Here is a 27,549-nt window from a genome sequence, read left to right on the forward strand (position 1 = left end):
GCAACATCGTACGAATAAATGATCGGAACCGATTGAAGTGAGATACAACGGGGGTTGGAAATTTGACGCGGAATGCCCCATATACGTGTACAAGGAGTCTTACGCGGATAATGGAGAGTGTCTCCGGGCTTCGACCTTGACCGTAGGCGTTTTTAAAGCGTTGTTTACGTTGCCATTGGTTTTTGGGAACTAGCGTGTAACAGCAAAGAACCAGATCCGTGGATCCATGAAAGGTTTGCGCGCGGGTAATGAATATTTTATTATACAGGCGAGCGGTGTATTGTGGGTGATTTATGCAGCTGGGATTATGTAACGATCACGAACGAGGCGACAAGCGAAATATTCAAATAATACTCCAGCTAACGAGATAATGTAGTCGATAACTTTGTTATTTAGATTACCGATGCGTGCGTTATACGCAACTTTTTTATACCGCGTTGTTATACGTCGGTACCCACACACGTCACTCCAAGCCGAATGTGTCTCTTCTTCGACTGGTCCTCGGACGATTCGCGTCTCTGTTGAAAATTGAGGGTTGATCGATTCCGTTGGGTCAAATTAAATGTTATCCGATACCGAATCCAACACGCAACGAAATAGGTTTACCCGGAATTCTGTGATCGTGGCGTTCAAGAATTTAAATATCACTCGGCATTCGTCTAAAATTACTTTACATTAAGCTTAACGTTCACCCGGAATCGCCTAAGAAAACTTGGCATTCGTCTGAAATCACTTCAAGTTCGTCTCAACCACTTTCAATGATTTGGCCTTCGCTTAAAATGGCTTGGAACAACTTGGCATTCGTCTGAAAAGACTTGAAATTCATCTCAACCACTTCGAATGATTTCCCCTTCACCTAAAAGGGCTTCAAATCACTTGGCAATAATGCATGATGAGGGTGAACAGCTTTTCAGTGAAAATGATATTGCCCGTCCCGAGGTAACTCTCTGTACAGGAATGATGTGAGTAAAAATCGACTGTATATTCCAAGAGAGTGCTCTTACTAGCCGTTCAGGTTACGGACCGAAAACGAGTCGTTTCTATTCGAATCACGTTTAACCGCCCCGTTACTGCGTAACCCAACTGTGGGTGTACAAAAGTCGACGATGCTCGGCGAGGACGAATCGTGATGTTTGAATTAAGAACACACCGCACCGCTACACAACATCTTCAGCAGCATCTAAGGCGAATTAAAACCTGAGAGCCCGAAAAACGAAGCGAGAATATATTTTACCGCGTACAACGAAACTGGCAATTATTATATAGTATATTATTTCTGGATGACGTCGTCGTCTTGCGAAAAAAACATTATTAATATCAAGTATAATTTGCAATTCAGTCGCAGCTCTATAGACTAGCAAATTATCACTAGCTTCGTGCGGGGGTTCACGAACTGCTGATTCGGTGGCTTTTTCGGATTAAAACTTGCCTCGCATGCCTGACTTCTTACGCAAGAGAGAAGAATCTAAAAAAAAAAAAAAAATACTTGGTTTTTTCGTTAACCGTTACTTTTTTTTTTTTTTTTTTTTCTTCTTCTTTTTTTGCCGGTAATAACGAATTCATCGAAATTTACACACGATTACGAACGATTCGACGACCTCGCGACGACCTCGTCCGGGAAGATTCGAGGACTCGAGAAAATCGATTCATTCGTTACGTAATTTTGTCGAAATTTGCACAACGTTCGCTCAGTTTGTATATCGTACTAAACACGCTGATTTGGATGGGCAATATTATAAAATTCTTTCGTCGTTCAACGCGATGTATGAAATTTTCCGTTTCTTTTAGACGCCTGGCGTCCGTTTGTCACGCGTTGAAATTTCGGTCACGTGAAATCGACGAGTCCTTGGGGGACACGGACTTTTTTCTTTTTTTTTTTTCCTTTGCTTTTACCGTGTCTACACAGAATTAAACGCTCGTTGAATGTCGAATTGGAAAGTTCTAATCCTCGCCGAAAGATGATCGTATACAGTGATGAAAATCGGTGAAGCGCATTCCGACGCATCCGAAACATTCCTCCTCCCGCAGCGTGTATCACGTGTGTATTTAAGAACTATATTTCTAGCGCTTGCAATATCGTTGTACCGTAATGTTTATACGCTTATAAACTAAGCTTAAACACGCCACTCGGGATTAGATCGTTGAAATTTTAAACAATGCCGCATTCCTTCCGGTGAACCAGAAGTTTGTTTAGGTATAAAAGTTGCTGACTACGCGGTTCGGGTGCAGCGTCGTTATCGGTATGAGATTGACGAAAATAAACTGCCGAAAGAAGCCATTAGTCATAAAGAAAGACGGAGACCGCTTCCTAACCGATCGAACACAAGATTTCGATTATCGAGGTGAGAAATTAACTTTTTTACGTCGAGAACAAACAAAAAAAAAAAAACAAAATTGGCTTGAACTGACTTTTTTCAATTCAAATTGAATCCGAATAGAATGTAGAATCAATAAGTTGAACGATTTAGGTTTTATTAACTTGCCAGAAGTGGGAAAATGTGATGAAAAACTAGGTCTCAAGTCCTGGAAAACCTGGAATCGTCATGAAATTTTTACCCTAAAAAATTTGCGGCAAACCTAAAGATAAAGTTAAATAATGGAAATAGAGAAATGTCGAAAAAGAAAAAAATTAGTTGAAAATATGAAAAGCCGAAATGTACATAGAATCATCAGAAATTTAATATTTCGGATCTACTCGTTCAAGCTTGTTTTATTTTTCGTTTCAAAATTCTGTAAATTTCGCCTGAAATCTTTGAAAATTTAATATACCGCGAACCACGAATCCTAGGATGTTTCTATTCTTCTTCCGAACCTCCTCCCAAGAAAATTCTAATCATTTCGTAATTGCATTTCGGTCCCTAAATTTGTCCCGATTCCGAAAATAAACGTTAGCTAAAAGCAAACAGCGAACCACGCCCTGTTATTTGTTATAATAATCGGTGCGGGCGATGAGTGACCCACTGAACCAAAATAACCGGCTAGTTTACTGTTGGTTTTTCACTACCGGCAAAGACAATCGCCGTAAAGCAACGGGCAGGCGACGCGAATTGAATGACGAAAAGTTCTGACATCAATTTGCACTTTAACGTCGTGAATCGACAAGCGATTCTTTCCTCCAGTAACGATCGGCTTCTTCGCGTGAGTTATTCGAAGCACGTTAGGGTGTCAGTGTTTCATGCGCATCCTGTTTAGGCGATTAAACTCCGGGAGAAAACAATTAGCCTCTTTTTTGTTAAAGAGAGAGGGCGGGGGAAGGAATCCTCTGATATCGTGCGTTTAAGATATTTTTTTCTAAATAGTTTTTTTCCAAGTAAAAACTTGTAAGAAACTTTCATTGGCTATCTATATTTTTGGTTATTATTAGACGAGGAAGATAAATTTTACTACCGTCGTTATAATTATACTCGAGCTAATTGCGTCTCGGGTATATTTAAAACAACGAAACGAGCTCGAGATTACACAAATTATAACTTGTTGTTGTTCTTCTGTTAACACTGATATAGGTGCCGGAGATAATTACCGTGACATTGTTATTTTGTAAAAATATCGACGCGGTGTGAAAATTAAACGACAACGCTGCTATTACCGTTTTGATTTTTGACTCGTTCTATTTCTGAACGCACAGCAAGAATTTTCTGCAACAAAGACGTGAGAAAAAATATTATATCCAGCGATCAATGAACGAACGTTAATATTCACCCACTCTGCTGTCTTTGTATTCGTATAAGCTTGTAATTGAATTTGCAAATTTACTCTTTCACTTTCGAGTTTCAACTCGCGCTGTTACTAGATTTTCCGGTAAGACCTAGAAAACTAATTTTCATTTTCTACCCAGAAGTATATTTTTCGATCGTGGTAAAAAATGAAAATAGTTAAGGACCGAGCGGTAAAGGGCCCTTAAAATTTCTCTCATTGTCAGTGTCGTGAGTCTGATTTCATCTACCAATCGCGCGCTTACATCCGGTCGTCGTTTTTCTTCTTTCTTTTTATCCGGCGTATTTCTAATCGATCCCGATGTCGTTACATTTATTTATGCACATAATGCATCGAAAGAAAATTTTCACGCACACACGCCTAGTTTGCACGAGATGTTTAAAGGGTACACTTTCACTTACGGTCGGTTTCTCGCGATTAACTCGAACCGTTGAACCGTCGGTGAGACGTGAAAATTCCCCAGGCATTATATACATATATATACCGTTTGAAATTTGAAAACCGGTAAATTTGTGCGCCGATGATCGTTGTAATTTTGATTCTATTACTGTAGCTGTAGGCCAACTATCGAGAAATATGAATGACCGATTATCGTGTTCGGTCAATTTTACAGCGACTAGTAATTTTCGAGTTCGACGTTCACTTTCACCGTGAGCCGGTATGCAGCAGAACGATCGTTAAGACGGAAGTTCAAAGAACCCATCAGCGCGCTGAATTTCTGCGCCTAACAGTAAATCGTTCCTTTGACGTCTGTTACGATAAATCAAACAATTTTTAACGCAAAAAGAAAAAATGAAAAACTTTGAATTTCTTTTTTCAGCACCTGATCCAAAGCATTGTAACTTTGTAGGGCGTTGCTCGTCGTTCGCGCGGAGCTTTAAAACTTGAGCTTTAAATAATAAGGGCGTTTGAAGGACGCGGGGCAACCGTACGAATGATAAACCGATAACCATCCGACCTCTCTGTAAAATGCCAAGACTGTAACGGGCAAGTTGAATCAAACACGCCTACCTTTTTTTTTTCTATGTTTTTTACGGATTCCGTGTTCAAGGAAAATTTCGCACGCTTCGTAATAACGAAAATGGCACGTTTGTCAGGCCGCTGACTCTCTAGCTTTGAAATAATGACGAAATTCACCGAGTAACCTAATTGCATACCTCTCAACCTTGTTGTATATACTTACGTACCTCTCGGTAACTATACTTGGTCATGCAGTGCGTTTAACGCACTCGAGTATAAAGGGTGTCCAGTTAAAAGTGTCAAAGAAACCGACCGCAGTTAAATTTTCCGATTCAAATTCCACGTCCATTAATAGTTAAAATTCAACAACAAATTATTAATTCTGTATCATTCATTTTCTTAGCTGTAGATAATTTGCTTGCAAATCCCTTCTTTTTTTTTTCTTTAATTTTTTGTTTTCTTTTCGTTCTATACAGTGCAATAAAATTAATTCTTACATTACACAGCGTCGTTGCACGCACTTGTCTCTTCTTATGTTTTGTCCCAGTTAATTTGATAATCATCTAAACCTTCGCTAATAGAATTAATTAGAAAGTTACGCGGCACCGTGACTTGTGAGTTAAATCTGCGCTTTAAATGTGACCTATAATTGAACAATTTAATAACCGCTTGAGTATAACGTTATCGAAGAACCGGAAAACAGCGGCTATAACATTGTAATCGGAATTGCATCGTTAACTGGATGTATTTAAACCAAGAATTGGCAAAAATCTATCACGCAAATTTATACCGTTTGTGTCCTGTTAATTAATGACGTAAGTTTTCACGCTCGAACGCGTAAAATATATTTTCCTACCCGTATAATACGCCATAAAAATTTCTCGCCATATTAGTCACGAAACTCATGTATTGTTATTTACGAATGTTAAAATTAGCTGTGACCGTTTAATTTTCTTTCCTTCTCTTTCTTCTTTTCTTTTACAACAACATTATTTTACACTGCTTGGGAAGATGAATTGTCCACGAACAATTTACGTAACTCGCGGAGTCACGGCCTCGGGCGAAAATTGCCGAGGTATTTATTATAGCGATAAATTTGGAACCAAGGTTGATGAATAGAAAAAAAGATGTGCGATATTAAAAAAAAAAAAAAAAAAACAACAAAAAACGAAAATAGTGTTACACACAACTACAAGCATTGTAAAATTACGCGCACGACTTGGCCTTATTTCTACGTAAAATTTCGCATGCCGCGCAACTGAATCACAACGTCAATGATCCTGCAACGCTTTATATCATCACCCGGAGAACAAACGCATCTGTCAATTTCCAAAATCTATACCGACTCGTGTTCATCGTGCTTGTTGCAAAGCCTTGATGTCTTTGAGATGTTCAAAATTCGATAAAAGTTTGACTGATTTATCTTCTCGAAAAATATCTCAATCAAATTGACTCTCAAATATGTAGATCATTAATTAAACAAGGTTAATTACGCTCGGATTAACATGATCTTAAATACCGACTATGTGCGTGCGTGTGTGTGTGTGTGTACGTTTTTTTTTTTTTTTTTTTTTTTTTTTAATAAACAATCGGCACACGAGTACAATTTTCGTCGTTTATTCCCTCCCGGTTACACGATTGAAAGACATCTGTTCCTCTCGAGCAAATCTATTGTGCCGATACACGCGGCTCGTACCTTATTGTGTATAATACCCACTAGGAGCATTTATTCAATCGTCGTCGGTGCAGCGCAAAAGTGCATCACTCTCGATGCAGTCGTCGGGTAATTGGACAAGTAGAGGGAGCGAGGAAACGCCGGTTTCCAGTCCTTGTGATCTCGATCGGTCGCAGAACATTCAGACGAAACTTCATCCCGTGCACTCACTGCACTCTGCACGTGCGAATCGCAAAGTTCTCCCGATCGGATGCAGTAATTATTATTATTATTGTCGTCGTCGTCGAAGGCAGGGGCAAATAACGTCTGACCCTCCCCGCCAATTAACCTTTGTGCAATAATTGCAATGATTGGGTGCTATGGATTTTCATGTAACTCTACTCGTGCTGGGGGGGGGGACAGGGTTGAAGTTCCAAAAGCGCCTGATTACGATTTATTTGGTGGTGAAACTTGAAGTGAAGAAACGAAAAATTTGAGGAAACGACAAAGTTCCGAAATTTATGATTCTGATAATTCAAGTTACGATACAGCAAAGTTACGAAAATTAAAGTTTCGATGGAGGAAAGTTCCGTAAATTATAACAAAATATGTTCACACACTCGCCTGGTTTACTCGACGAGAGGGTGTAAAAAATCAGAATGATCAGGATTCCGAACGTAAAAATCTTCAAACAGTCTTTTTCAACGATACCTGTTTTACTCAATTTTTCTAGTCACTGTGAGAAATGAAATTTTTCTCAGTGTTCGCCCTTTCGGAATCTTGCCACTTCGTAACTTTTCGCTTTCGTTTCGGACCGTTCGCAACTCCGACGTTTCCTCGTAGTTTGATTTCTTTACTTGAATTTTCTCCGTGAATATATTCTAAATCCGGCACCTTTGGAACTTCAACCCCGCTCCATGGTGGGTCAGCCTCCCTTGCAGAATCTCACATTACAAACGGCGAAATTACAAGCCTTGGGTCAACGGCGAACTCGAATGCGATTTTATCCATTATTCCGACACCTGGACCTTAAACGTTGTTACGGGCCTTCGTAACTGTGTGCACACACTTCTCGATTTCTATTACTTAATGCCCCGTGCGTGAAGTGCCTGTCACTTGGGTCCATTGTATACTTTCTACTCGTGCAGCGGAAATATTTCATCAATTTCGTACAGCTTGTAATACAGGGATTAAATACACACCTAGGTACGTGTATACAATGTCGGCGTACAGCTGCTGTTATTATTATTATTATATACCCGATGAATCGTCGCATTTTCAAAGGGTCAGCTGTTCTCCGACTATGATCGAATGAACGCGCGTTTTTGTCGTGAAAATCATTTTATTCGATCGGTTATTTTACGTGTTCTTTTTTTTTTTTTTTTTTATCAATAGCTAATCAATACGTACGAAACTCGACAGTTTTTATTAATTTTAATCTATGATAATAAGTGTCCTAAGGAATTTTTAGAAAATCGCAGTTATCGTAGAGTGAAATCGAAATGAAACAACTAGATTTTCAAACAGTTGAAAAACGATTAAAAACGAAGCATCGATGTGTATAAGCTTTTTCTTACGCTTCCGGTATCTTCTATTTTGTCATTTTTAAATACATTCTAATAATTTGCAAACGATATGCGACTATCTGGTAAATAAATTAATGAAAAGTATCTATTTTTGGAGAAACAATTTTCTTAAAATTACATTTGTTAATTTTTTCTTCTTCGTCGAACGAATAGGAGATACTGTCCTTTTTCAACAAATATTTGTATCTGTGTGTGGGAAATTTCGCAAAATCGTAAAATAAAATATAAAATGTGAGTCAGGTATCTTTTACACGCGACTCGAATCGGCAGATTCGATGCAATGCGATAAACTACTTGCATTGATAAAAAACAAAAAAATCCCAATCGATCTTTACCACCGTTATAATATCTCTGTGCTAATTGGTCTTGATTCTCTGTATTTGGTAACAGCAGGTATGACTGTGCGATCGATTTTAATCCGAATTCGTTTATTATGTCTATATATGTATTTTCTTCTCGTTCTCTTGAAATTTTTTTACAAATCGACTTATAGCTTTTCCCATAGAAAATATTTCCTAGGTTGCGGCAACCTTTCTCTTTACCTTCTATATATCCATCCACCTGAGCCGAGATCTTTCTCTCCCGTTAAAGTTTCCCCCCGTACAAGATTGTCGTGTATAACCTTACCTTGCCTACCTGCAGTATTCCAGCTGATTATTCAATCATATACAGTGACTCGTCTACTGCAGCACGACGGTCCCGGATAATAAAACGCGATTCAATTAGGTTCGCTAAAAAAATTATTCAACTTTTTTAAAATAAAATTTAAAAATTATAAGAAGAAAATATTGTATCGAAGTATATGAAATTGAGAAAAAAATTGTTACATTTAATTTATAAATCATATGATTTTATTGAATATACACTGTGAGAAATTTTTAGTTCCGGTTTCCGGCTCAGTTCTTAACTATTTTCATTTTTTACCACAATCGAAAAATATAGCAATACAAACAGTTTTTTTCAACGATACCTGTTTTACTCAATTTTTATAGTTACCGTAACAAATGAAATTGTTCTCACTGTATGCATGACACAAATCAGCTGGAGATTCGCTCCAATATTCCGACGATGATTGAATAACACATTTTTCTCTCTCGAGGTTCGATCTTGCGATTAGCGACAAATTCCAATTGTAATTGCCGCGAAGCGTGAAACGTTGATCTCTATTCGTTCCTAGCTGTGCTAGGTACTTGCACGACAAAATCCTAAAGCGATTGTATCTTGGGGCAAAAAATATCGTGAGAAAATGATGACATAGAATCGTTTTGCTTCTCGATCGGCACCTGCAGGAGGAGAAAATCCCTGATTGACAAGGTGGTCAACGTCCAGGCGGAAAGTTAACGAGAGTTGAATGCGGACACGTCTTATGTCGCAATCGCTGCCTCGCATGGATTTATTTCAGTCGGAAAATCGCCGTCAGGATTCGCGAGATTTACCGCGAGTGAAAGTCACAGCTGTTTGCTTCTTCGTCGTCATCGTCATCATCATCATCATCATTCACATCTTCTTGCTCTTTTATCCGAAGGAAGGAACTTGCTGCATTTACATTGCGACAAAATTAGTGGAAAGTCGGTAATTAGCGACTCGATCCGAAATTTAGAAGATCTAAAAATGACCGTCCGTCGAACGAAAATCCAAGTTCTCCGATACAACGCGAAACATCAATCACGAGGAATGAGTTTCGATGCTCTCTTAGTTTCCCCGGAGACTTTGGAAGTTTCATTTCACACGCGATCATCCTGACCCGAAATTCTTTGTCCGAGTGAAATTTTGTACGGTATACGTCGAGCGTCCGACGAGGGAAAAGGACAGAGAACTAATGACTCTTTCACAAAGCTTCCTTGCTACTCGTTTGGCTGAATATACGAACACTTGAAAAGAAACGCGAGATTACGGTTCAGTGGCACCAATAATTCCTGCATCATAGAGGATATTACAGAGATCGGCAGTGTGTCCACGCAACTTTCCTTACCGGCATTCCTGTCGGTCAGCAACCCATACTTTGGATAATATCCCATTCGGCGTTGCCTTTCGATGATTGTTGCGACAGGAATCGCAATTTTAAGGTCAATTGTAATTACCTTAACGAGTCGTAACCGTCCTCACACTTGCTTTTTGAGCGTAATCGACGCTCACTAAACGGACCTTGTTTCCTCTTCATCTTTATTCGAACATGAGAACATTGTGTCTTCGAATTATCGAGTCCTTCGTCTCGAATAGTCCGGTCAAAATAGGTGTGAATTAAAAGTATTCGGGATATGACTGCATTTTTGTCTACAGGCTTTACCGAACCTCGTGAATTCAAATATGAAATCATTTTTGAACCGCATAGTCGCATGTTTCGAGAAAACAGCAAAATTTAACGTTTTCTACGTTTTCTTCAAAAACTGCTATCGATAGGTGAAAAATGACTTGATCATCGTGTATAGCGGAAAATTCTACATCGAATTGTGTCCTCATATGTCGGAAACGACGTCGGATTAACAAATTGATAAGAAAGAAATTCTACTTATCGACGGTATCTGGGGAATTTTAGTGACATAATTTCTTTTCTCTCAACTTGTTAATCCGACTCAATTTTCGACATACGAGGACATAATTCGATGTAGAATTTTCCGCTCTACACGATGGTCAAGTCGTTTTTCATCTATCGATGCCAGTTTTTCAGAAAACCATGAAAAACGTCAAATTTTGCTGTATTCTCGAAACGTCGATTTTGCAGCTCAAAAATAACTTCAGATTTGAATTCCTGCAGAGACACGAAAACCCCTGTACACAAAAATGTAGTCATATCCCGAATATTTTTAATTCAGACCTATTTTGACTGGATTACAATGATTTCTTACAAACGAACAACCGGCAGTGCACCTACGAGTACTCATTTTCTGTCAATTTCTGCGACGATGAGCAACCGATTTCGTCGACTTCGTTATGTCTTTCGTAAACGTCAGTCGGTAACCTTTGTGCATTTTTGCAAAACCATTTCATCTCCTACTCGTTATTATAGCTTTCTCCCGTAGCGAACTTTGCTCACTGCAGATGCACGCTCGAATTATAGATAGAGGTAGAAGGACGCTGCGGAATATGTTTTCTGACATGATTCAGCCCGACATAAACTTCGTGCTTTTAGCGAGAATTAGTTGGCAACTTTTTTTAAATTTTTATAAATTTTGAATAATTCGTACATGGTGAATACTTTACTTCTTTACTTGACGATTAGATTATCTAGATACTCTGAAGGATCCGATCAGTCTTGAATCCATTAACCTTTGTCTATCTTTACATGTTCTTTCCAATTATACTATAAATTGTTGATTAATCACCGAAGTATAAATTCATTTATGCATATTGTATAAATGATAATTATTTTACACGCCGATTTGTATACGTGATTTTAATTCGCCCACGTAACGAAACATTTGTTCTTGTATAATGAACGTGAGAATTAGACGAAACCGTTAATTTTGCTTTTTTTAACGATAACCAATAAAGGAAAAGTAATCGCTTCTAAATCCCACACGTCACGTACAGACACGAAAATAATCGTGCAAAACCTTCCGAAATGAAATGATGGAAACACGATTATTGTAAGCAAACTGGTTCACATTTCAAATAAAAAATTGAAATTGCTGTTGGAGTCGCGCAACACATCGCATGACGTGCTGTAAAATTCGTCCTCATTCCTTTCGCCTTTTTTTTTCCGTTAACATCGTTTCTTTTCTTCCTTTCGGCACAGGTGTACAATCTTTTACTTTTGCTACAGGCATACATTCATCAATCTTAGCAAAGTATATTATACATACCTATACGCGTATGGAAAGTTGTTCAGATTCTGAACGATCGTGTACGTTTGAAAATGAATTTGCACAATGTGTATGTACCTATAAATATAATACAGCAGATTTTTCTTTTCCTCGCTTCTAATTTCATTGCAATATACTCTCTGGTATATAATAACAATATGTCTGTTTCAATTAAACATGCCTCAATGTAATCAGACCTTGACTCAGATATCGTGGCTCGTTTTTATGTGTGTACACACGTTAACAAGTGAACGTCGAACGCATATTAGTCCAATGAACATGCTAATTTCTAGTAAATTGTATAGTGCGGTTAAATCGCAATTTCTCGAACTTTCGTCAAGAGACTTGGCGAATTTTAATCATAGCTTTATCGGTCTTAATTTTTCCGTAAGAAACAAATTCCATATAAACAAGAAAGAATTTCGACAAACAATTGCCGGCGTCCCCTTTGTTTATATATCGTAGCCCTCGTAAGCCAGCTTCAGCTTACATGTACGCCGGCACGTGTATTAAATTTACCAAATTCAATAACTACCCCAGCTTGTTTGTATCATATGGTTAAGTGCCTTTCACGCCCCGCACTTGGGCATTTTCACAATGCATTCGTTCATCCGTCGACTTGCATATAGATACACTATCTACGCGCACGATGGCGTGGAAATTGGGATTTATGGAGCCCCAAAAATAAAATATCCCCCCCAAGAGACAGAGAAAAGGGGGACTGGGATCGTTCAGCCCGAAAGTTTTCCCTCGTGCCGAAAGGGCGGCCCATATTTCATGCCCAAACCGCAACATGCGGTTTTCTCGCAGAGTGCAAACAAGACCCGCAAGTTTCATCCTCCCCCCCCCCCCCCCTCCTAAAAATACAATGTTTAATTTATTTTGATACTTTCGATTCTTCTCGGTGCTCTTCTCTATATTTATGACCGAATAAAATTCCCCTAATCAAACATCGTTACCAGGCTCATTGTGGTTGACCGTAATATTTACGAGCTTGCAAAGGACACGCGACTGGAAACTGGGCCGGTCGGATTTTTCTACCCTTGTACAATAAAGGAGGATAAGGGGTGGGAAAAAGCTCCTGGAAACGCTAAGCGATTCCCTTTGTAATTATTCGATGCGTGATTTGAATTCCAACTAGGTATGTGTACCTAGCGTCCTCCGACTTTCGCAAGAGGGGAAAATTGCGAATTTCTAAGCATGTTTCAACCGAGGTTTGCGATTAAGGTGAACAAGACGCGTGCTCGTCCCTCCGTCCAAGCGTATCGCTGACAATGAACAGATTTTCCGGTTCCCTGAGCTCACACGGCTGTAACTTGTACTACGAAGTTTGCGGCTCGCACAGTTTATGCCATTGAAATGTGTTCACCGATTGTGACAAGTATTTGATTTATTGCTACGGTAGCTTTAAAAAATTTTTAGCAAAATTTCTTTGGTTACGATAGCGGTTTAAACATTGTTGAAAATGAAAAACAAAAAAGTTGTATTCGATAATACCGCATTTTTTGGTTAGTGCTGCAAAAACTCGTTTTCACTTCGTATCTTTCCGGAACTCTAATTTTCGGTCATGGTAAAAAATTATTATACGGTTAAGGACTGTGCTTAGAGTGACTGAAACTAAAAAATTTCTCTCGGTATGTCAAAAACAAATTTTCCGGACTACGTCCTCTAACAATAAGCCGAAGAACCGGGAGAAATCAAACCCCGCGTGTATAACGCGTCGATTTGTACGGCCTCTGGATATTTCCGGTGACGAGGGAAATTAACTTCTTCACTTTTGCACCGTTCAGCTTCGCGTTATTCAGCCTCTCATACAGCACGCTCACCGTCAATCAGATATCGCGATTATCACGATATGTCTGTGTATGTACGTACATATATTATTACATTCGCGTAAATCCGCTAAGGATCTATGCATGATCGTCTTCAAGGTAATTTGCGGTTTCTTATTCGTCTTTATTCACCGAGTTTGCCTATATATGTTAAAAAAAAAAAAAAAAAACTTTCGCATTTTCAAGTAGCTACGCTAGACGACTGAGACACTGACAAAATACCTATCACAAAATTGTACCAAATAGTCGCTCGATCAACGTTTAATCCTAACAGAAGTTATCGTTGATCGAGTACAATTTATATGTACGAAGATGAGCAGCCGATGCTCGTTACAGTTGATGGAGGCATCCTGGCTCGTCTATTGTTCGGTTACATCCCCTTTTGGTTCATCATGTGTTCTTTCTTTCCATGTGATATCACAAAAGCTCCCCGACCGCGAAGATGATCGATGATTAATCGGCCAATGAACGCTTGTGTACCCCCTTAGGTTCCATCGCCATCGAGGGTGTACCCGCAGTATCAAAAGAACCCTTACAAATTCGAAACATCCCGCATCATTATCGATCCTCGGTGTTGTCGGCTTTTTTTTATTAATCCGACATTCACCGCTTCCTCCTAATTTCCTCGCTAATACCTCTGCGCATCAGGGCGAAACCTCAATGTCCCTAAAAACCTCTGAAAGCAGATGTCACCTCCTCCCCTCTTGAATCGCATCGCGTGTCGTAGATGACGTTTTTTCGACACCTCGTGTTTTCGGATCTCTGAAATGTGAAAAAGGCGAAAATAGGTTTCAGCTGCGACAATGCCAAATGGTTTTCAAACGTGAATCCCATCTGTCGATTGTCGCTAACCTTCGTTTAATTCTCCCTTATTTTACTCTCTTTTCAGAAACACCTGGACAAGGGTAGCGACCTCGCGGAGGCGGCGAACACGAGCGGTCTCCGGGAGTTGGCGCGTTCCCTGAAACAGCATCTACGTGGTTTCGGTTCGCGTCTAGAGGACACGAGGGAGCGTCTGGAGGACACTTCGCGATGTTTTCTGCTCCTGGACCGAGCCTACGAATGGGCACTGGAGGCTACGAGGGTGGTCGGCGATCGTCGTGCCCAGCAGTTTCTTATGGCGAGGCCGCCGCTTCCCCAGGAACATTTCGCCGAGATGGTTACCCTCGCTGAAAAACTCGGCAACGAATCACTCCTGGAGCAGTGTCGCGTAGCCAGAAACAGGTGCGCCGAAGCTCTCGAGTTGACGAGGTCTCAATCAGCTCCCGGAAGTCCTGCCAGGAGAAGATCCTTCGCCGCTACCGGATCTGCCGCTTCCTGGGACGACAGCCTGACGAAACGTTAGTTATCAGGGATTTTTCTTTATGGAAACAATGCTGCGATTAATCGCCGAATAATAATTATCCTGTAATTAATTTTCTTATTTCGACTTACATCAGGCACTTCCTGGGACGACAGCGACAGCGCTTCCTGTTCCTGTCCCGTTGACGGCGGCGTCGGTTCGGGATCAGGAAACGGCGGTCGTCCTGCCCTCGACAACATCGCCGAGCTTCGCGAAAGCGCCGAACAGCTTCTTGACTCCTCTCCACCACGTTCACCGCCCCGATCACCGGCGCCTCGACGCCTTGCAAAACCACCCGTCAATTCGCACCTGCACCGAGCACCCAGTATTGCGCCTGGAATGAAAGCTAAGAAGTATGTTGTGACGCAAATATTAAAACATCTTACGTGTAAACGTTTTTATAAAGTAAATTTCTTCATCGATTATTGCTGGAAGCTATTGTCTCTTCGACATTTTCTATCTCCATGACGCTTTCTATGAAGTAGAAGATTTTTTTTTTTTTTCTCTTGGGACCTGTACGTGGAAAAATATCCAATTTTTGTATGTTTATAAGACGCAGAGAAACGTTAAATAATTATTTGATTTTATTTTTTTCAATTTTCTCTACCAACGGATGGATTACGGATTTTATACGAGCAATTGAATTTTATTGCTTGATAATATAAGTACCTACATATAGTTTACTTATTAATCTACTGCCATGTCCTTGCATCAATTTTTGTTTTATCGAAGAAACACAAAACTAATTATTTTCCGTTTCTATATCATATAACTAACGAAATGTTTCCGTGCTTACAGAACAATACTGCTCATAATGAGGGAGATGATACAGACTGAACGAGATTACGTGAAATCACTTGAGTACATAATAGAGGTAATATATCAAGAATAACAAACTTGTAGTCTAGACAGTTTGTAGGTATATTGGCAGTTTTTGAATCGACTTTCCTCGAGATCAAAATAACTCACTCGTTTGGTAATATTTATGGACTTAAATTTCATTTTCTTTTGAAACTACAGAATTACATTCCGGAACTGGTGCGGGAAGACATTCCGCAGGCTCTTCGGGGGCAGAGGAACGTTATATTTGGCAATGTTGAAAAAATATACGAATTTCATAGCCAACATTTCCTCCGGGAATTAGAACAGTGCGAACAGTGTCCAATGTTCGTTGGACAGTGCTTCATAAGACACGTAAGTTAACTTATTGAATTTAGCATTGATTATTCTGGTTTAATTAGTTAGTATCGTCACTAGAATATTGCCACTCAACTTCAGCTAATTACGGCCTTTCGTTTTACAGGAGAAAAAGTTTTACCTTTACGCACTTTACAACAAAAATAAGCCCAACTCTGACTCTCTGATGGCCGAGTATGGGACAGCATTTTTCAAAACAAAACAGTTGGAGCTTGGAGATAAGATGGACTTGGCGAGCTACTTGCTGAAACCGGTGCAGCGGATGGGGAAATACGCTCTGCTTTTGCAGCAGCTCGTCAAAGCTGGCACCGATCTCTCCGATCAGATAGCCAATAAAGACGAGAAAGAAGACAAAGAGGACAAGGAAGAAGAACCGAAACCTCTCGTCGAGGGGGAAGCGGATCTGAGAGCTGCCGAACAAATGGTACGATTCCAACTACGCCATGGCAACGATCTCCTTGCTATGGACTCTCTGCGAGATTGTGACGTAAGTATTCTTTCTTTATTTACTTTTGTCGCTTCGCATTTATAGATGAATTGTGCATTCGTCATTTTAGTTACCAAATCTTTATCTCGGTTTCTCATTCGCTCTCTCTCCAGGTTAACGTCAAGGAGCAGGGGAGGTTGCTAAGGCAAAACGAATTCCTCGTTTGGCAAGGAAAGGGTAAAAAGTGCCTGAGACAAGTGTTTCTTTTCGAGGATCTGATACTGTTCAGCAAGGCCAGAAGATTCCCGGATAGAAAGGTACGGAAATGCCCATTGTTATAGTGATATTTATTTTAAAAAAATGAAAACTCGATGCTGTACAAATTGTATCTATTATTTTATTTTTACCAATTCCAGAACCTTGACATATATATCTACAAAAATAGCATCAAAACGACTGACATAGGATTGACAGCTGTGATAGCCGATTCGCCGACTAAATTTGAAATCTGGTTCCGCAAGAGAAAACCCGGGGATACCTACACCTTGCAATGTGCCAACGAAGATATTAAAAAGACCTGGACTGAGGAGCTTAGCAATCTTCTCTGGAAACAGGCGCTCCGAAACAGAGGTAAACTCATACACTCTGTTTGTACAGTATAATTACATGATTTCACACTGGTTTTTCAATTCACTTTTTTTCCTTTGCCACTAATTGAATATTATTATGATATTACAGAAGTGCGCCTGGCAGAGATGTCGAGTATGGGCATTGGCAACAAACCGTGTCTTGACATCAGGCCAAGTGCCGACCAGATCAACGATCGTTCGATCAGCGTTGCTCAGCTTTCCAAAAGTATGTATACGGTATACACCGATTTGTTTCTGGCGTTATTTTTGTCTAAAAACCAATGACAACTACTATTTTTTTACCAACGTTTGTATAAAAATCATATTTTTACTGCAAGTGTAATATTTATTTATCGACAAACAGCTCCGAGGTTCAGAAACTCCATAGCAGTCTCAGTTTCGGAGGATTCTGGTCGCTGTAGTCGAAGGCCACACAGCGTAATCTCTGTTAGCTCTTCATCAAGCAGTGGCGGGAGCAGCGGACCCACAGCAACGCTGCATTTAGGGCTGGACACAAGTCCTCGTCCGCATCACCGAAGCACCACATTGAACAGTCAGTGCAGCGTCGGTGAGTTGACTGAGAAAGAAAAAAATCGCCTCATTTCCTTATTCCAAAAGTTTTACCTGACTTGTTGTTATTATTATGTTTGTTTTTTGTTTCGTTTCCTAGAAAGTGGCATAATCGCCGATATTTCAATCGTATCCGACGACGGTGGCGAGGGTACTGAAAGAAACCACTGGAATTCCTCATTGGAAAGTCCAACGTCTCACCTACCAGCTACGTCAACTCCGCTCCAATCGCCAACGAACGCGACTTCGGTTCCAGTAACAATGCAGCCGTCCGTTTCTGACAGTAATCTGACACCTTATGACCAGGATATCTCAATTAATTTGTAATTATTAGGTAATAACCTATAGCCCAGTGACACGCGAGTTTAAAAATGCGATTGAAATTATCATCTATAGTTATACATGTGTATGTGAATCGATTCACTTGTGACAAAATGCACCACGTTTATCATAATTTTTCTACGCGATTTACACTGGTATTAATATAGCTATATATTCAATTAATACCTATAGAAGATCACGTTTCATCTATTGATTATTATCGTAACGACGCAAGTAATTGTCCTACGCTTTGATTCTCTTGTCATGGGATTTAGAAAATATCATGAGGGAACAAACGGCAACTGTAAGGGGTTACGCGTAATTAAATTACGTAATTGGTTAACGTTTGTATTGCATTCTATTGTTATACAAAGTGAATCGATACTTAACTTTTCATCAGGCATAGATACTTCGGTCCAATTTGTCTACGACGTAACATAATGTCTTACAATTGAGCATCGAACTAGCTCAAACATGTTTTTACAGACAGGAAAAAAGTAAGCTGAATTTAGAGCTGTTGTAGTATGATTAATGCGAAAAAGGGTAGCTGAAAGTAATTGTTTTATATCTAATAATAAAATGGTCACACGTCTGACTGCAAAAAAATATTTTTCACGTATAAATGATTTCTTTGAATAAGACATTGATTGTTTTTTCACAGATTGTTAGAGCTGATTTAAATGTCGATCCTCCCGATCGAGATTATAATATAAACGTATTATTCTTCGTCTGGACCAAAGATTCAAAACCATTTTCACAAAGTTTCTTAATCTTCATTGTGCAAACAAAATATGACAACCAAAAAATCTTGCCTAGCTGTGTGTTTTTAAAATTCGAACGTTAATTACAAATGTTTTTAGTTATCGCGGCCGAATATCTTGGACATATACTACGAATAATTATTCAAAAAAATCCGTGATTCGTTCAGGAGGATCAACAATACGCACACGTACATAAACACATATATACATACATACATACCACTTTGTATTATATTGTAATATTGAAATTTATACTATACAGCCATAATTGATAGAAACAACCATAGTCTATTATCATTTCCAGATTATATATTAAATATAGAATATATCAGATTTTTCATAAATGATATGTATGTCAGTTTATTTGTACAACCTTTAATTACTCTTAGTTTAATAGTATATTAGCATTAACTCTGGCCTGTACACAGAAGCCAAATTTTTATTTCATAGATTTTATGTTTAATACTACAAATAGATATACATAGGTATATATAAATTCAAACATATGCACATACACATATAAGTTAAAGTCTACGCGTGTGGTCGCTAGTTTTAGAGCAGCTTAGAGAAAAGTTTAATCAAACAAATTATAAGCTCATCTTAAGACAGAGGCCACAAGTCCTTGAACTATTTGATAAATTAGACGCGATTGGTTCGGACAAACATTTGTTCAGATTTGCCATTCTGTATTTTTCTTTTATGCAATAGATTCCTCTTATATAACGTCATTATAATTAAAAATAAATGATTTTGTGTATTCGGCTTTACGTTGTGTACAGAAATTTACGGACCTAATTACAATAAACAAAATTTATATTTTTGTACTGTAATACAATTGATAAATAACTGAGGTGTGTTTGTCTGAACTATGAGAGATTGGAATGAAATGAATTTGAACCTTTTATTTGGGTCATTCCAACAATACAAAATCACTGTATCATCGCACGTATAATTCAAGCAGCTATAGCTAGCGTTCTCGTGCAGCCATTTTTTTCCATTTTATTTTAGTTTAATTTAATGGTCTGCCAAGGTATTGCAATATATCTTATGGAAAGTGACCGTAGTTGAAATGCGTTTTCTTTTACGTGTCAGATTATTGAAATTATAGGATAATAAATCGTAAAACTGTCAACTTAGCGCGTTGCAATTTGCAAAAATAACATCGTCCCAGTCTGATGCACCTGAATAATTCGATGGTAATGGATCAAATCATGCAAATGTTGAATTGAGGAAATTTTATTTGTGTATTAAATTGAAATCAAAATTATTTTCAAACAGATTCGTTGAAAATATACGTATTTATATAACGGTAGTTTGAAAATAGAAGTTGGTGCACTTGGCTGAGCACGTTCTCATAAGTTTCAAATAACCGAACTAGATCAAGAAAACAAAATATCATAGAAACGATAACTATTTTTTACCATTTTCTTCGTACCACGTTTTAGTACTATACAAACTTTTTCACAAGTTATTACCGAAGTGATATGCCGTACATGTCGGTAGTACCTTGTAAAGTATTGTTGTACCAATAGTCATTTAACATTGATGTAGTTTTAAGGTATTTATTATTCATATTATTTTTTGTTTTTAGACAGTTAGTTTTGAATATGTACCTACCTTGAGATCTTAATCTTATCTTACAATTAATCAATTGTATATATACATATATATATATATATATACATATATATATAAAAAAAATATTATATATAAACACATGATTATCTCAGTATTGTACTGTGTCTAACGCCGATGTATTTTATTACTTGATTAAATATATTATATTGGGTGCCTTTTGTAGCGAATTCAGTCTTTTTCTATTGTCTTGGTCGTCGTACAATCAGACAGATTACCAGATTATTGCTTGTGGACAAACTCCTTTCCAGAACTGGAAATTTCCTTATAAAATTATATTTTCGCATTGTATTTTGCGTTATCACGCAAGTACTTACGTATTATATCATTCGGAAATTGCAAGGCGATCATGAAAAGCTCAGATATAAAAAAGTAAAATATTTATTCCACAGAATTCGATATTCTCAATCGTCACATGCCGCATAGAGCGATGTAACCGAATTTACCACGTAATTGTATAAAACTAAGTTTAAATATTTACAATAACATACTTCCTAAATCAGTTCATATTAATTCATTATTTCTAAAAATTACATGTGGTAGTTCAAAATTTCAATCAGAGTCGCTGTCGCTATCAGAATCGGAGGAGCTGTGCTTATTCTGTTTTTTGTGTTTTGATTTTTTACTCTTTTTCTTGTATTTCTTTTTCTTTTTCTCTGAAGATTCGGATTCGGAATCAGAGCTCTCTGATCTAGATCTGGATCTCGACCGTTTGCGTTTAGATGATTTTTTTTTTAGCTTCTTTTCCTTCTTTTTCTTTTTCTTTGCTTTCTTCTGTTTCTTTTTTAGTTCCTTTTCGCGCAACTCAGTCAGTGGAGATAGATAATTTTCATCACTATCAGAGCTCGTGCTACTGACGTCCAATACTATTTCCTTGTTTGGATCAACCTTTATGAAATTCCTGCATTGAAATGTCAGGTGACCAGCATAGCCACATTTCTTGCACGCCGGTCGAACTTGTTCCTTGTTTTGTGGAATTAATCTGGATAAGAATTCGGGATCCATTACGGCTTGCGTCTGCAAATATATATAATTTTAACAATTGCGAACAATTCTAAGTATGCTATTGAATGAAACAGAAAGTTTTCACTTTAATCAAAGTGGAAACCTTAATGTTGGCGGGAATAAATCATCGTGATCCCTGTGGAAGAGTCCACTCGATTCTGACAACTAACATTATGCAATCAACCTCACCGAAAATTATTGGACAGTACTCACAGTGACAGTATTACTGTTATGATTTGAACTCATAGACATGCTTGCGATCTAGACGTGTATTCTCAGCACGACACTTTTATTAACTTAAATTAATGTGAACAAATTTATGAAGCTCTTATTCCTTGCGACCTATTTCGTACTAGTGACCGTTTGCTGTTGTTAGTCAAACACACGGTCCTACATACAGGTGTTGCAACGAACCTGGTGGGGGGTTGTCAGTTTACGTCCGAAACAAAAGTACAACTTATGGCCACAGGAGCGGCGCTGCGAGTTATTCATAAGCTTATTATTATTATTTGGCCGAACCCTAACCAATCTTTTTGATATTCATAGAATAACTGACAGCGCCGCGTAGTGGCCAGTAGTGGCAAAAAAAATCTGAACAATGACGCGGCTACCCTCACCACTCAAATTTCAGTTCGTTGCAGGACCTGTATGTAAGACCCATCTATATTATTAATATTTTCTTGTTTACATAATTGTTATATCTACATTTTTTTTAAATGACAGCTCTCTTTATTTTTGTGTGGACCTATACACACTAGCGCTCAAACCAAAACTTAGATACCCTTGAAAAAATGGAAACTTGCGTTCTATTTCGCCAGACGGTACTTTAAACATAGAACGCTCATTAGTCTTGTGCAGTTTCTTACATTCGGGTACAGCACAAGCTTTCCCCATTTTTCACTCGCGATAATTTTTTTCGACTTACATAAACTTTGAACGGTAATTATTATCAAGAGATACAATGTACAGCGTATACAGCAATACTTGGAAAATAAAGGTTATGTTCTCAGCATAAGCAAGCCATTAGTACTTTTAAAAAATACCCCTAGATCGTTGCGCTTAACACGGTCAGAAAGTGAAATGCAAAAACGAGTGACGTTCTGGACCCTTCCCCCACCGTCGGAGCTGCCGTACCTGTATGTAAGACCGTGGTTCACACTCATAGTGCAACTAGTGAAACGCTATGGAAGAAAACATATCGGCCAACTAGGTTGTAGCGAAAGAAAGACTGGTTGTGCGCACAGTGGCGTGGCATGTATGCTCTATCTCACTCCTCCGCCGTACTTTTTGTACCAATGGTAGTATATACTCTGGAGCAGCACCTGCTTCTACAGGATTCCAGGGATATTCAGGATTTGTGGGTAATTCACCTGGTGGACAGGGAACATGCCAGGAAAAATTGTTCCCCATCCAGCTCGGTACTATCTAGCTTATAGACATGACATAGCATCCCAAGGCTAGATTTTCACTCGCAGCGAGATTCTGTGGAAATATTTAGCGTCGGTTTTTTCTTCATTTTTAGAACCAAAAATTTTTCGTCTCAGACTCGATTTGTATGACCCTTTCCTGACTAATTGAACCACCGAGAACTCGAAAAACGCAGCGAAAACAGCATCAGATCAACGGCAGAGAAATAACGAAGGAAAAAGTACCTGCTGAAATATGTCGAAAACACAGGTCTCGTTTTGTTGCTGTAACTTTTGATGCGTTGATCGCAGCGTATTCGGACTGCGCCCAATCGAATTCTCTTGCAAAATTACGTCGGAAAGGTGCACGAAAGAATTTATTGCAGCACTTTTCAAAATCGCGAAAATTTTCGCCAAAAATGCAAAGGGGTTAGCCTTACTTTTTTTTTGGGCAAAAAACTTTTGGTCTCAGATTCGATTTAAATGACCCTTTCCTGACTAATTGGACCCCCAGGAACTCGGAAAACGCAGCAAAAGCACCGTAGGACCAACAGCAGAGAAATGACGACGGAAAAAGCACCGGTCAAAAAATGTGGAAATCACGGGTTCTTGTTTTTTGGCTCTAACTTTTGATCCGTTGCTCGCAGCGTATTCGGACTGTGCCCAATCGATTTCTCTCGGAAAATTACGTCGGAAAGGTGCACGAAAGAATTTATTGCAGCACTTTTCAAAATCGCGAAAATTTTCGCCAAAAACACAAAGGGGTTAGCCTTACTTTTTTTTTGGGCAAAAAACTTTTGGTCTCACATTCGATTTAGATGACTCTTTCCTGACTAATTGGACCCCCAGCAACTCAGAAAACGCAGCAAAAGCAGCGTAGGACCAACAGCAGAGAAATGACGACGGAAAAAGCACCAGTCAACAAATGTGGAAATCACAGGTTCTTGTTTTTTGGCTGTAACTTTTGATGCGTTGATCGCAGCGTATCGGGACTGCGCCCAATCGATTTCTCTCCCAAAATTACGTCGGAATAGTGCATGAAAGAAATTATTCCGGCACTTTTCAAAATCGCGAAAATTTTCGCCAAAAATGCAAAGGGGTTAGCCTTACTTTTTTTTAGGGCAAAAAACTTTTGGTCTCAGATTCGATTTGAATGACCCTTTCCTGACTAATTGGACCCCCAGGAACTCGGAAAACGCAGCAAAAGCAACGTAGGACCAACAGCGGAGAAATGACGACGGAAAAAGCACCGGTCAAAAAATGTGGAAATCACGGGTTCTTGTTTTTTGGCTCTAACTTTTGATCCGTTGCTCGCAGCGTATTCGGACTGTGCCCAATCGATTTCTCTCGGAAAATTACGTCGGAAAGGTGCACGAAAGAATTTATTGCAGCACTTTTCAAAATCGCGAAAATTTTCGCCAAAAACACAAAGGGGTTAGCCTTACTTTTTTTTTGGGCCAAAAACTTTCGATCACAGATTCGATTTAAATGACCCTTTTCTGACTAATTGGACCCTCAGGAACTCGGAAAACGCAGCAAAAGCAGCGTAGGACCAACAGCAGAGAAATGACGACGGAAAAAGCACCGGTCAAAAAATGTGGAAATCACGGGTTCTTGTTTTTTGGCTGTAACTTTTGATGCGTTGATCGCAGCGTATCGGGACTGCGCCCAATCGATTTCTCTCGAAAAATTACGTCGGAAAGGTGCACGAAAGAATTTATTGCAGCACTTTTCAAAATCGCAAAAATTTTCGCCAAAAACACAAAGGGGTTAGCCTTACTTTTTTTTTGGGCCAAAAACTTTCGATCACAGATTCGATTTAAATGACCCTTTTCTGACTGATTGGACCCTCAGGAACTCGGAAAACGCAGCAAAAGCAACGTAGGACCAACAGCAGAGAAATGACGACGGAAAAAGCACCAGTCAACGAATGTGGAAATCACAGGTTCTTGTTTTTTGGCTGTAACTTTTGATGCGTTGATCGCAGCGTATCGGGACTGCGCCCAATCGATTTCTCTCCCAAAATTACGTGGGAATAGTGCATGAAAGAAATTATTCCGGTACTTTTCAAAATCGCGAAAATTTTCGCCAAAAATGCAAAGGGGTTAGCCTTACTTTTTTTTTGGGCAAAAAACTTTTGGTCTCACATTCGATTTAGATGACTCTTTCTTGACTAATTGGACCCCCAGCAACTCAGAAAACGCAGCAAAAGCAGCGTAGGACCAACAGCAGAGAAATGACGACGAAAAAAGCACCAGTCAACAAATGTGGAAATCACAGGTTCTTGTTTTTTGGCTGTAACTTTTGATGCGTTGATCGCAGCGTATCGGAACTGCGCCCAATCTATTTCTCTCCCAAAATTACGTGGGAATAGTGCATGAAAGAAATTATTCCGGTACTTTTCAAAATCGCGAAAATTTTCGCCAAAAATGCAAAGGGGTTAGCCTTACTTTTTTTTTGGGCAAAAAACTTTTGGTCTCACATTCGATTTAGATGACTCTTTCCTGACTAATTGGACCCCCAGCAACTCAGAAAACGCAGCAAAAGCAGCGTAGGACCAACAGCAGAGAAATGACGACGGAAAAAGCACCAGTCAACAAATGTGGAAATCACAGGTTCTTGTTTTTTGGCTGTAACTTTTGATGCGTTGATCGCAGCGTATCGGGACTGCGCCCAATCGATTTCTCTCCCAAAATTACGTCGGAATAGTGCATGAAAGAAATTATTCCGGCACTTTTCAAAATCGCGAAAATTTTCGCCAAAAATGCAAAGGGGTTAGCCTTACTTTTTTTTAGGGCAAAAAACTTTTGGTCTCAGATTCGATTTGAATGACCCTTTCCTGACTAATTGGACCCCCAGGAACTCGGAAAACGCAGCAAAAGCAACGTAGGACCAACAGCAGAGAAATGACGACGGAAAAAGCACCGGTCAAAAAATGTGGAAATCACGGGTTCTTGTTTTTTGGCTCTAACTTTTGATCCGTTGCTCGCAGCGTATTCGGACTGTGCCCAATCGATTTCTCTCGGAAAATTACGTCGGAAAGGTGCACGAAAGAATTTATTGCAGCACTTTTCAAAATCGCGAAAATTTTCGCCAAAAACACAAAGGGGTTAGCCTTACTTTTTTTTTGGGCAAAAAACTTTTGGTCTCAGATTCGATTTAAATGACCCTTTCCTGACTAATTGGACCCCCAGGAACTCGGAAAACGCAGCAAAAGCAACGTAGGACCAACAGCAGAGAAATGACGACGGAAAAAGCACCAGTCAACAAATGTGGAAATCACAGGTTCTTGTTTTTTGGCTGTAACTTTTGATGCGTTGATCGCAGCGTATCGGGACTGCGCCCAATCTATTTCTCTCCCAAAATTACGTGGGAATAGTGCATGAAAGAAATTATTCCGGTACTTTTCAAAATCGCGAAAATTTTCGCCAAAAATGCAAAGGGGTTAGCCTTACTTTTTTTTTGGGCAAAAAACTTTCGGTCTCACATTCGATTTAGATGACTCTTTCTTGACTAATTGGACCCCCAGGAACTCGGAAAACGCAGCAAAAGCACCGTAGGACCAACAGCAGAGAAATGACGACGGAAAAAGCACCGGTCAAAAAATGTGGAAATCACGGGTTCTTGTTTTTTGGCTGTAACTTTTGATGCGTTGATCGCAGCGTATCGGGACTGCGCCCAATCGATTTCTCTCCCAAAATTACGTGGGAATAGTGCATGAAAGAAATTATTCCGGTACTTTTCAAAATCGCGAAAATTTTCGCAAAAAATGCAAAGGGGTTAGCCTTACTTTTTTTTTGGGCAAAAAACTTTTGGTCTCACATTCGATTTAGATGACTCTTTCTTGACTAATTGGACCCCCAGCAACTCAGAAAACGCAGCAAAAGCAGCGTAGGACCAACAGCAGAGAAATGACGACGAAAAAAGCACCAGTCAACAAATGTGGAAATCACAGGTTCTTGTTTTTTGGCTGTAACTTTTGATGCGTTGATCGCAGCGTATCGGAACTGCGCCCAATCTATTTCTCTCCCAAAATTACGTGGGAATAGTGCATGAAAGAAATTATTCCGGTACTTTTCAAAATCGCGAAAATTTTCGCCAAAAATGCAAAGGGGTTAGCCTTACTTTTTTTTAGGGCAAAAAACTTTTGGTCTCACATTCGATTTAGATGACTCTTTCCTGACTAATTGGACCCCCAGCAACTCAGAAAACGCAGCAAAAGCAGCGTAGGACCAACAGCAGAGAAATGACGACGGAAAAAGCACCAGTCAACAAATGTGGAAATCACAGGTTCTTGTTTTTTGGCTGTAACTTTTGATGCGTTGATCGCAGCGTATCGGGACTGCGCCCAATCGATTTCTCTCCCAAAATTACGTCGGAATAGTGCACGAAAGAAATTATTCCGGCACTTTTCAAAATCGCGAAAATTTTCGCCAAAAACACAAAGGGGTTAGCCTTACTTTTTTTTTGGGCAAAAAACTTTTGGTCTCACATTCGATTTAGATGACTCTTTCCTGACTAATTGGACCCCCAGCAACTCAGAAAACGCAGCAAAAGCAGCGTAGGACCAACAGCAGAGAAATGACGACGGAAAAAGCACCAGTCAACAAATGTGGAAATCACAGGTTCTTGTTTTTTGGCTGTAACTTTTGATGCGTTGATCGCAGCGTATCGGGACTGCGCCCAATCGATTTCTCTCCCAAAATT

General features: G+C 39.2%; 2 protein-coding genes across 3 annotated transcripts in view; one reads left to right on the forward strand and one right to left on the reverse strand.

Moving 5' to 3' along the window:
• LOC124213094 (pleckstrin homology domain-containing family G member 4B) overlaps window positions 1-20,601 on the forward strand; it is a 192,966-nt gene extending 172,365 nt beyond the window's left edge. For both annotated transcript variants that reach the window (XM_046613956.2, XM_069133325.1), the window contains exons 14-23: window positions 14,439-14,889; window positions 14,989-15,244; window positions 15,690-15,765; window positions 15,912-16,085; window positions 16,195-16,575; window positions 16,689-16,832; window positions 16,932-17,145; window positions 17,254-17,370; window positions 17,509-17,712; window positions 17,815-20,601. In XM_046613956.2, the coding sequence (XP_046469912.1) occupies window positions 14,439-14,889; window positions 14,989-15,244; window positions 15,690-15,765; window positions 15,912-16,085; window positions 16,195-16,575; window positions 16,689-16,832; window positions 16,932-17,145; window positions 17,254-17,370; window positions 17,509-17,712; window positions 17,815-18,041 (2,244 nt within the window). In that variant the 3' untranslated portion in view covers window positions 18,042-20,601. The remainder of the gene's footprint in view (window positions 1-14,438; window positions 14,890-14,988; window positions 15,245-15,689; window positions 15,766-15,911; window positions 16,086-16,194; window positions 16,576-16,688; window positions 16,833-16,931; window positions 17,146-17,253; window positions 17,371-17,508; window positions 17,713-17,814) is intronic.
• A 382-nt stretch (window positions 20,602-20,983) lies between these two features.
• Window positions 20,984-21,436, reverse strand: LOC124213098 (protein SREK1IP1). Its single transcript, XM_046613972.2, has one exon. It carries the CDS (start codon window positions 21,434-21,436, stop codon window positions 20,984-20,986), a length of 453 nt encoding a protein of 150 aa, XP_046469928.2.
• Window positions 21,437-27,549: the final 6,113 nt, after the last annotated feature.

Source organism: Neodiprion pinetum, chromosome 2 (genome assembly GCF_021155775.2).
Source record: "Neodiprion pinetum isolate iyNeoPine1 chromosome 2, iyNeoPine1.2, whole genome shotgun sequence".
Taxonomy (NCBI): domain Eukaryota; kingdom Metazoa; phylum Arthropoda; class Insecta; order Hymenoptera; family Diprionidae; genus Neodiprion; species Neodiprion pinetum.

What these genes read in the sequence shown, in the direction of transcription:
- LOC124213098 (XM_046613972.2), bottom strand. Translation starts at nt 21,436, where the DNA reads ATGGATCCCGAATTCTTATCCAGATTAATTCCACAAAACAAGGAACAA.